Source organism: Poecilia latipinna, unplaced genomic scaffold (assembly GCF_001443285.1).
Source record: "Poecilia latipinna isolate Pla-1442-1.1 unplaced genomic scaffold, P_latipinna-1.0 Scaffold907, whole genome shotgun sequence".
NCBI classification, from domain to species: Eukaryota; Metazoa; Chordata; class Actinopteri; order Cyprinodontiformes; family Poeciliidae; genus Poecilia; species Poecilia latipinna.
In genome coordinates this window covers 49,484-60,472 of record NW_015113523.1, presented here as the reverse complement: position 1 = coordinate 60,472, position 10,989 = coordinate 49,484, and the positions used below count along the sequence as shown (strand labels likewise).

Sequence of the window (10,989 nt, the reverse complement as noted above, 5' to 3'; positions counted from 1 at the left end):
TGGAAAGTGCAAAGGCAAGTTTCAGTTGATCAAATTGTAGCTCTGCCCCAAGTCAATAATACAAAATCCTCCAACTACTTACCCTGTTTTGGTCAATAACATCGACAATGGCCACCAGCTTGCCAGCATGGGGACCAAAAGATATGTAGGCGACACGGCCGATCTCTACAAAGCGTTTGAACACCTAAAGAAAAAATAAAAAGGCAGACATAACTCAGTCTGAGAGTATATGATATTATCCAAACCTACTGCGTGAAAATGAATTAACTTCTTATATCATGACAAGCAGGCAATCATAGTGCGCGTATAACAGCACTGTACAGCTTAGCAGGCGTCGCTAATGCATTGTTTTTAACACTAGCAAAATACAACTGTGAACCTTAAAACAAGCAACAACCCAACAGGAAAACACACGCTTAATGAAACTGAAGTTATAAATTCATAAATAGTGTACTTCAAGCTATCACCGGATAGCTTTGGGCCTACACGGCCTGATAGACCACGTTGTGTTGCGGCTAGTAGCCGACAACACGCTTCGACACGGCAACAAAATTCATCACAGACTAACCAGACTTTATAAAACATTTCATTTGTAGGTTTATAAACATCTCAGTAAAGCGTGTGGAAACTTCAGCGATGTAAGAACCTCTAAATAAGACGAAATTCAAGTTAAAATTTATCCGTCTCTCATGGCGAACTCACCATGATGGCAGTCCGGGAGCAGAAAGGACGTAACAGCTTCCGGTCGGCGCTCATACGACTTCCCTTTGCTACACGCATGCGCAGTGAAATAATCACGAAGTCAGAGACAATAAAGTGTTTATAAATATGTACACGCACCGTAACTGTCAACTATAATTGAAAATACGAAACTAATAACAAAATTGTCATATTGGTGTATTTAATATGTGTTATTTACACCCTGGAACTGCTTAACCAACATATGGTTGCGTAGTACTTTTGTTGCCTTCATGGGATATAAGACGATTCCAACGTCAGCAAAACTACTGAACTCAAACCTAAATAGGGTGTTACACACCAAGGGGTTGATTACTACAGTTAACCGAGGAATAGTATCTAAGTCAAAGGGTTTCGTTAAAACAGCGAGCCTGTTGGCTAGCACAACGTCAAATTGAACAAGAGTGTTTGTGTTTACAATATTTCGTCAGTCCCTAAAGGCAGCACGAAGGTGCGGCGAAACCGATCAAAGTGCGGAAGTTCATTTTCAGCAATACGACGAGCGAGGGTTCTGCTCTCAAGCTAACAGGTTGAATTTGTTGACATTCTTAACAACTATTTGTTAAAGGTATGTAGACTGTCTTATTTTAAACTCATTTGTGATTATTTCAATTCCGCGTCGGGTCCAAAACTGTTAAGTTACATTTCGAAATATTTTACTTACCAAAAACATAAGGAGGTGAAAAATTAAATTTTTAAAGTAAGAATGCCCAAATTTGATGTTTTAGGTACATATGAGATATATTCTTAAAAGAACAAAAGCGGAAAGTCTAAAGGTTTTTAAAGCTTCCAACTACAGGAAGTGAAAACAAATATGGCGTTTTAAGGAGTGCCTCGTTTGTTGCGCAGCTGAAATTTTCTAAGCGGTTTTTTTTTCATATAGAATGTTTCCATAAATAAAAAAAATAAAAAATCTGTTCAAATATATAATCAAACTCAGACACATTAAATGTAGCTAAGATGGAATAAAATGCTATTTAGTTTTTCCTCAACCCTCTCGGCACCGTTTTATAATAAATGTAATTATAAATAAACTATAGAAGAAGCATATACTTGATACTGCCCCCCACCACCACCTATAATTTCCGGAAAAAAATGCTGCAAATACTTGTACATGTTATTCTTTTATCCTTATTTAATTCCCATAAAATGTATCTTGTATTTGCCGTGAGCGCTTGAAAACCGCAGTCACATTCCTCTTACGCAGACAATCTTACCAAATAAAGATGATTAAATTCTGAATCTTATGCTGTTAAAAAAGGACTTTTACCGTTTATGTTAATTTTATATTTTCTCTGAAGAACTTTTTTTTGTTTGTGTTATTGTAGATTTGTTTCGACTTGTATATAACACTACTTAAAAGTCAAATTTGCGTAAGACTAACATGGATACTTTCTAAGCTGTTTTAATTAAAATTGAAGTCACTATGCTTAGACTCATTATTTGATTAAGTTATTCTTCATTCTTAATGTATTTATGGTGTTTCTGTTTACAGTACTCCGTCAGTCCCTGTGTTAAGAAACAGAGTGCGGAAGTTCATTTTCAGCAACAAGAAGATCGAGGTTGATGCTCTCAAGGTAACAGGTTTAATTTATACAAACACGCCAATTTATTACTTTTATTTTCATTAGTTTAAATCGATGCAGAAATATTGACAATAACACACTTACAAAATGAATCCAAAGTTTGTGTGTGTGTTGTTTAAAATATGGTATTAAAGCAAAAGACCCTTGCTTTGTTAAAATATACTATCATTATGAAATAATTTTATAAAGTCTATTAAAATTGGCCTATTTTTTAATTTTTATTTTTCATCAAATTATCTTTGTATTTTATATGTATATCCATATATGAAGAATATTTATTTATTTGCTTGTTGTTTAAATTGACAGAAAGCCAGAATGGAGGAGTTTCAAATGTAAGTACCAGTTTTCTCTTAAACTTGAAGCTTTGTAAACTGACATGAAAATCCGTCAGTGTGACTTTAATTGTGAGTCATACAAATAGTTTCAGTATGTGACAAGTCTGAGTCAGTCCACCACAGCCGTCCCTTACAAGTTATCAGGATTTTTTTTAACATATTACTTTTACAAATAACTTTTTCAAGATTCAGCAGTTATTTTTGCTATTTAGTTTATTTGGTGTAATGGGTCATATCTTGTGAAAGGGAACTATTCAGTGTGTTTGCCCTTGGATAAATAAGTAGAAAAGTGAAAATGCACTTTTTGGCACTAGATAATAGGTGGAGAATATCATGACAATTGGCTGCTGATAGTATTGGAATAATAGACTCAAGTTTAAGATTTCTTCTAAATGTGTTTTTGAATATGAATTACATAGAATGTATCTAGTGGAATTAGATTTGGAAAGTAAACTTGAAGGAGAAAGCCCAGAAATGTGTCAGGAGTTCTGCGTGTAGAACCATGGTTCCTGTGTGTTGATGTAGTTCGGCATTTAATTCGAAGCAGTCTCGGTTCTTCATTTGGAGCTGTTCCTGGTGTCATGATTGAATGAATTATGTTTATGTCCACTAGGTGGCAAGCATGAGTTCACGTGAATGTATAAATGTAGAGAATGGAACAATAGAAGTAGATGTGACACCTGTGAGCAAGCTGTGTGAACAGACCTCTAAAAGATGCTTTAATAAAAGTATCTGAGCATTATACAACGTCTGGTCTTTATCAAGCACGAATACAACACCTGAGACATCAATCTGGGAAGAAGCCTCTTGCATAGCTGATGACAAGATACACGATCTGACCTGAATAAAGTCCTCATGATAACCCCAGGAGGGGATAAAACTAAATCCTGAAGATGATACCAGAGTGACCCTGTTTCACCTGGGACCTAACCCCGGATCAGTACGTTCTGGGAATCTGTTGCGCTTTTCACGCTTTTCATGGCTGAAATGTTGTGGACTCAAGACGTTTGGCTCTTCTTCTACAAGGTACAGAGGTGAAATAAAAGGACCTTCCGGCTCTTAAAACCTGAAAGGTAAATAGATTTTGAATATTTGCACTACACTGTTCCAATATACAAGCCGATGACAGAGTGTCTGAAAAGTAAACGAAGATGAGCAAATTCTTGTGCTGACAAGTTCTAGTTGGGCGTGGATCACAAACCCCGAGTTTCATAAGGAGTGAGAAAATGTAATGGATCAAGTGAAAACATGAGGGATCCAACCCTGTAGGATCAAACGATGGATCAGTCTCCTGGAGGACGAAGATGAATCAAATTCTTTTGGACCATGTACCATAAGGTCTGGTTAAGTTTGCTCATTTTCCATATCATAACTTTGCTTGCTTACTACAACTTGGATTAACGTGTTCTTATTTGTTGCAAAGACTTCAGCTAATGTATATTATATATGTTATACCTGTATAGCAATAAAATATGTTTCTTTGATTTTATTTGTTTTTTAAGAATTTCACAGTTGCATTTTGAACTAGAATTTTTAAAGTTGAACAGCGGAGAATTGTTCTTTTCCACAATAGAAAATCTATGGAGTGTTCTCGAGGGAAGGATGAGTTACCAGGTCCAATAACGCAGATGGACACTTTTAAAGTCTTGTCCAGGGACACTTTGACCTATGATGTAAGGAATCTGGAATTGAACCAAAACCTTCAAATTTTAAGATGACTATTTTAGCCTCTGTGCCAGGAGCATCAATCAAGTGTTCATAGAAATGAATATACTTCTCAGAAGTCTAACATTTCTGTCTTTTAATTGGTCTGATGTGATATTCTTTTATAAGACATAATTTTGGGTTTCCATTAAATACTGGGAACCTTGGTCTGATCAGGCTGTTTTGAACATGCATGCAATACAATGTGTTTCTTTTTTAAACTGTAACACTCCACTGATGGAGCCTCATTTTTGTACAATGTGACAATAATAAAGTTTTTTTTTCTTGTTTGGTAGTGGCTGTAACTCAATGTATGTATAAAATGTGTTAAATAAGATATTTTTCTATTGGACTTGAGATGAAGAGTCACTTTTGGGATGGACATTTGCAGGAACTGCTTTGACAAAGGCCAGCATTGTACAAGCTATATGCAACCACAAAATCACTGTCCTCAGAGCAACTTAAAGTGCCCAGCTAACCCACCCTAACATAGATATTGGATGTTGGGAAGAAGCTGGAGTACCTGGTGAGAACCCACACATGGACTGGGAGAGCATGAAGTTCCATACAGGAAGGCCCCTTGCTTCAGTAGTTGTTAAATAACCTTCAGAATTATTGTTATTGTTGTGGAAGAAGTTGTGAAATTTCCTGGGATGATGATCCACTTGTCCAAAGTGGATGATGTTCGTCTAGGGCGAGGTGCCCAAAGTCGGTCCTCGAGGGCCGGAATTCTGCATGTTTTAGTTTTCTCCCTGCTTTAACGCACCTGGATCAAATGATGGCTCGTTAGAAGGCCTAAGAGGAACATTAACATGCTGAAAAGGTTGTTACTACCACCAAGGAGAGAACTAAAACATGCAGGATGCCGGCCCTCGAGGACCAACTTTGGACACCCCTGGTCTAAGGACTCTGTTTCCACTGAAGCAGATGGAAGAGAGAGAAGAATAAGACCCAGAACTCAAACCCAAACTCCAGATCACATAACTGTGTTGTTGAATCTTATTGTTGATGTTCTTGTTGACTTCCTGTTGTGGGTGGAGATTTACACAGGTGGACGCAATCTGCTAATAAAAGGCCACAGGTTGCTCTGGTGTGGACTGCACTCAGGGCAAACAAAACTGAAGGCTGTGTTGTTTTTCCTTCATCACTACCTGGCATTTCCAGCCCTTTAAAGATGGCAGTGTCAACATGTGTTGTACATTATCTCTGAATAGAACCTGAAGATGATGGGCCAAACATCATTAATGGGAGGGGAAAAAAAGTCTCAAATTTATTGCTGGTTAGCAGTAGTGGTGCAATGCAACACATCAAGTTAATGGTGCTACCTCTAAGAACAGATGAGAATTAAAGTTGTTTTTTCATTATTTAAATTTAGAGGAAAAATGTAAGCTGTATAATGCAGACTTAAAAAAGCTGCTTTGATAAAGTTGGTTGTGTTTGTAACAAATTTTTTGTGGGATTCTTTTTGTCAGGTCAACGTTGAAGGATCTCCTACATTACAATGGAAAAAGAGGTAGGGCTCATATCTCTACTGTATTTCAAAATGAAAAAATTGTTTTCCTTCACAAATTCCTGATGTCTGTGATGTCCTTCGGTTCCAGATTATCTGGAATTGGTGTCAAAGTTTGTGTCTGAAAATAGACTTAAAGAAATCAGTCTGTGTAGACCAGTTGGAGCCAAACTGATCATTGGACCAGTGGAGGACACAGAGTATGATGACAGTCCTGCAGTGGTGAACGGATGGGGAAAGTTTTATCTTCCCAAAACAACAGAGATGAAGGTTATTGGCTATGCAAAGGGAACTTTGTACCCATGTGACCAGCTTGTCCTGATGACCTGTGAGAAAAAGAAGGTGTACGGCTTTGATGGAGAGGACCTGCATCTGGTGGCTTTCAGCCTGGATCAGATGCTCACAAAGGGAATAGCCGATCCAGCACTCCAGAGTTTTTATCGTGGGGAGCCCTTCAAAGACGTGGTGAGTGATTGACTGTGAATGTGTAAAGATTTATCCTGAATGCCAGTCTGGGATCCTGAACAATGTGTTTTATGCTCAGACCAAAGAGGACTGGGAGGAGGTGAAGCAGAGCCCTGTGGGGAAGAAGCTGGATGAGGAGCATCGTCAACTGGTGGCTTCTCACATATCCACCATCCTGCAGAATCTCAATATCATCAGATCAAAACAGAGGTGGGTCTCCTTTTAAGTTTGGTGTCAGAATAAGTGGTGAAACATGAAAAATGTTTATATATTTAAAATACAAACATGCTTTTTTTAAAACTTGGAAATATCTTTATTTAGTTAGCCCAACTTGAGGCATGAAAGTACTGTGTCTTTCATCTCTAAATATAACAGTTTTAGACTGAAGCTGAGCAGTAAATGAACCCAACTTCGACTGTAGTTGAATTCATAAAAAGCAGTGCATAGTAATTATTTTCTAATCTCTTACCTGCAGGCGTCATCAGGAGAATGGCAACATCCTCCCCAAAAGCAACGTGACTCAGTTGCAGAAAGTTGGAGTGTGACTAAGTTTTTCATTCATGCAGCTCAANTTGTCATGATTGAATGAATTATGTTTATGTCCACTAGGTGGCAAGCATGAGTTCACGTGAATGTATAAATGTAAAGAACAGAACAATAGAAGTAAAGAGTCTTATGTGACACACCTGTGAGCAAACTGGGTGAGCAGACCTTTGGAAAGATGCTTTAATAAAAGTGTCTGAGCATTATACAACGTCTGGTCTTTATCAAGCACGAATACAACATGGTGTCAGGAGTGAACTAAGAGCCGACCATGGAGCTGAAACCACCGGAGAGCTTGAAGCTGACGGGAAACGTTGATGAGAATTGGCGTGCTTTCAAACAACGCTTTCAACTGTATGTCGCCGCAATGGGATTGGAGACAAAGCCGGAGCCAAGAAAGGTAGCGATGTTGCTGACCATAGCGGGAGCGCAGGCTTTGGAAGTCTACAACACATTTGTGTTTGATGAAGCAGAAGACAAAGACAAGTTGGATGTTGTGCTGAGTAAATTTGATGCTCATTGTTCACCCAAGAAGAATGAATGCTATGAGAGATATGTGTTTCGTTCCCGAATGCAGACCCAGCATGAACCCTTCGATAACTTTCTAACAGATTTGAAAGTAAAAGCTCAGTCATGCAATTTTGGCCTGCTGAAGGACTCGATGGTCAGAGATCAGATCGTCTTTGGAGTACGTGATGGGAAGCTCAGAGAAAGACTGCTGAGAGAAGTGGAACTGACCCTGGAAACGGCTGTAAAGATGTGCCGGGCAAGCGAACTGTCTCTACAGCAAGTGAGGACATTTTCTGAACTTTCAACAGGAACTACTTCACAGTTCAGTGACGGAGCGGTGTCCTGCCAGAAGAAACGCCATGCTCAGACGAGGCAGCTGCAAGAGGAAGCCATTATCAGCTGTAAACGCTGTGGGTCACGGCACAAAGTGAGACAATGTCCTGCTTATGGTAAGCAGTGTTTAAATTGCCGTGGAAAGAATCATTTTGCAAAACAATGCTTTATGAAGAGGAAAGAAGAAAAGAAGAGGAATCGTGTAAACTTAGTAGATGAAACTGACTTAAGTGACACATTCTTTATTGGTGTTGTGAATTGTGAAAATGAGTCAGAAAAAGTGCAGTGTGTTGACAGAGATGAGAAATGGACAATTCCTTTGTTGATCAATGGAACTACAATTAAGTTCAGATTGGACACAGGTGCTAAGGCTAATATCATAAGCATGTCTGATATTAAAAAAATGCAAGTAAAACCTCACATAAAAGAAGTAAAGTCGGGCCTAAGAGACTATAATGGACAATCAATCAAGTGCATTGGCACATGTGAGCTGAATGTGACAGTTAAAGGAACAAAACATCTTGTGTTCTTCTCAGTTGTAAAAGAGGATCGTGAGTCACTTTTAGGTGATGAATCCTGTGAAAAACTTGGACTGGTGAAAAGAGTCTATCACATAAACACTGAATTGACTGAACCTAATAACCTTGTTGATGCCATGATTCAAGAATATGAGGATGTTTTTCAAGGATTAGGTGCTGTACCCTGCACATACAAGATCCAGCTGAGAGAGGGCGCTCAGCCTGTTGTGCATGCTGCACGTCGTATTCCAGTACCACTGCGAGAGGGGTTGAAAAATGAGTTGGACAGAATGACCAGGTTGGGAGTCATTCAGAAAGTGGAAGAGCCCACTGATTGGGTTAATTCCATAGTGATTACCAAGAAAAAGAATGGAGAATTAAGAATATGTATGGATCCAAAAGATCTGAATGAGAACATCAGGAGAGAACATTATCAAATACCCACTCGAGAGGAAATAATCAGTGAGATGGCTGGGGCAAATTATTTTACCAAGTTGGATGCAGCACAAGGGTTTTGGCAAGTAAAGTTAGATGAAAGCAGTACCAAGTATTGTACTTTTAACACACCTTTTGGAAGATACTGTTTTCTAAGACTTCCTTTTGGAATAAAATCGGCACCAGAAATATTCCATAGAGCGATGGAGCGGATCATTGAAGGCTTGGAGGGAGTGAGAGTTTACATTGATGACATCATCATCTGGGGATCAACAGCTCAAGAACACAATGACAGATTGAGACGCGTCATGGAGCGCATACGGAAAAATGGACTGAAGCTCAATAAAAATAAATGTGAGTTTAGTGTCAAAGAAGTTATGTTTCTCGGAGACAAACTGTCTGCCCAAGGTGTTCAACCAGATGAAGATAAAATAAAAGCCATCTTGAAGATGCCACAGCCTGTCGACAAAACAGGTGTTTTGCGCATCATGGGCATGATCAATTTTATAGGAAAATTCATTCCCAATCTGAGTGCAAAGATGACAAACATTCGCAGACTCTTGTACAATGATAATCAATTTCAGTGGACAGAAGTTCATGAACAAGAGTGGAAGGAACTGAAAAAATATTTGACTACGGAACCAGTACTTACCTTTTACGATCCATCTAAGAAAATTAAACTGTCTACAGATGCCTCAAAAGATGGACTTGGAGCAGTTCTTCTTCAAGCTGAAGATGAACAATGGAAGCCTGTGGCTTATGCGTCCAGAGCCATGACCAAAGCTGAATGCAGATATGCTCAAATAGAAAAAGAATGCTTGGGGCTGGCTTATGGACTAGAACGGTTTCATAACTATGTGTATGGTCTACCATCTTTTGTAGCTGAAACAGATCACCGACCCTTGGTTGCCATCATAAAAAAACATCTGAATGAGATGTCACCAAGGATTCAGAGACTTATGATGAAGATGCAAAGGTATGATTTTACACTGATTTACACTCCAGGAAAACATTTGATTCTTGCTGATGCTCTGTCTAGAGCTCCTATAGACAATGGTGTGAGTTCAACTGAAGAGAATATTCAGCGTCATGTGAACATGGTGTCCACTGTGTTGCCTGTGTCAGATAGCAAGTTGAAGCAAATAGTTGAGGCAACAGCTAAAGATACAGAGTTACAGTTGGTCATGCAGAATTTGGATGAAGGCTGGCCAATAGGCTCATGTTCACAGTTTTTCAAAGTTAAAGCTGATCTAAGTGTTGTGAATGGACTGTTACTGAAAAACAACAGAATTGTGATTCCACAAGCATTAAGACAGGATATTCTACAACGGATACATGAGGGTCACCTAGGCATTGAAAAATGTAAAAGAAGAGCTAGAGAATCTGTTTTCTGGCCTGGACTAAATAAGGACATTGAGACCCTAATCAGTAAATGTGAAACATGTCAGACATTTAGAAATAAACAGAGTAAAGAACCTATGATAATGACTGACATTCCAACATCACCATGGCTGAAAGTAGGACTGGATTTGTTTCATTTTAAAGGAAAAAACTATTTAGTAATCATTGATTACTTTTCAAACTATCCTGAAATGGCTCTATTAGCTAATATGTCATCAAACTGTGTCATAACACATGCTAAATCAATCTTTGCAAGACATGGCATTCCACATATTGTGGTTAGTGACAATGGACCATGTTTTAGTAGCAGAGAATGGCAAGAGTTTACAGAACATTATGACTTTAAACATGTAACATCAAGTCCACATTACGCACAGTCGAATGGAAAAGCGGAGAAAGGAGTTCATATTCTTAAGCAACTTTTGAAGAAAGCTGCAGATAGTAACTCTGACCCATATTTAGCTTTATTAAGCTACAGATCTTCACCTTTGCAATGTGGATTTTCACCTGCTGAACTCTTGATGAATCGAAAGATTCGTACAACTTTGCCAAGTTATGATAGTAATGAACAAAGTGCAAAGAAATCATCAAAGTTGGAGTACAAGTTACGAAAGCAGAAAGTAAAACAAAAGTCATATGACAGATCAACTAAGATTCTACCTCCACTGTCATACAAGGATCCTGTAAGGATTCAGGATCATGAGGGATGGAATACTAAAGCAACTATTCTGCAGGAAGTAGCTCCACGTTCATTTGAAGTAAAAACTGAAGGTGGACAAGTTCTGAGACAAAATTGGCGCAGTTTGTTAAAAACTCCATTAGAGGCTGTTGTTGAGTCAAGTGAAGTTTCTAAGGTCTCCCAGAGTAGTATTCCGACTGAAACACCTACGACTGAAACACCCTGTGACAGT

The 10,989-nt window shown here is 38.6% G+C and overlaps 2 protein-coding genes and 1 long non-coding RNA gene across 4 annotated transcripts in view; 1 reads left to right on the top strand and 2 right to left on the bottom strand.

Moving 5' to 3' along the window:
- rpl14 (ribosomal protein L14) overlaps positions 1-1,426 on the bottom strand; it is a 7,189-nt gene extending 5,763 nt beyond the window's left edge. Inside the window, exons 1-2 of one of the 2 annotated variants that reach the window (XM_015048851.1) lie at positions 1,403-1,426; positions 83-184 (exon numbers count right to left, since the gene is read on the bottom strand). In XM_015048851.1, the coding sequence (XP_014904337.1) occupies positions 83-184; positions 1,403-1,411 (111 nt within the window). In that variant the 5' untranslated portion in view covers positions 1,412-1,426. Of the gene's footprint in view, positions 1-82; positions 185-702; positions 801-1,402 lie in introns of those variants that run through there. The other variant, XM_015048850.1, reaches the window with a different exon arrangement.
- LOC106957481 (uncharacterized) lies at positions 1,190-8,239 on the top strand. The gene is made up of 8 exons (XM_015048852.1): positions 1,190-1,229; positions 2,288-2,315; positions 2,631-2,656; positions 5,836-5,876; positions 5,965-6,338; positions 6,418-6,548; positions 6,814-6,912; positions 8,228-8,239. Exons 3-7 carry the CDS (start codon positions 2,640-2,642, stop codon positions 6,881-6,883), a joined length of 633 nt encoding a protein of 210 aa, XP_014904338.1. The 5' UTR covers positions 1,190-1,229; positions 2,288-2,315; positions 2,631-2,639; the 3' UTR covers positions 6,884-6,912; positions 8,228-8,239.
- Positions 2,934-5,062, bottom strand: LOC106957482 (uncharacterized). Its single transcript, XR_001426955.1, has 2 exons — positions 3,439-5,062; positions 2,934-3,232 (listed from the first exon to the last, which is right to left on the bottom strand). It is a non-coding gene; the product is annotated as an uncharacterized LOC106957482 (long non-coding RNA).
- Positions 8,240-10,989: the final 2,750 nt, after the last annotated feature.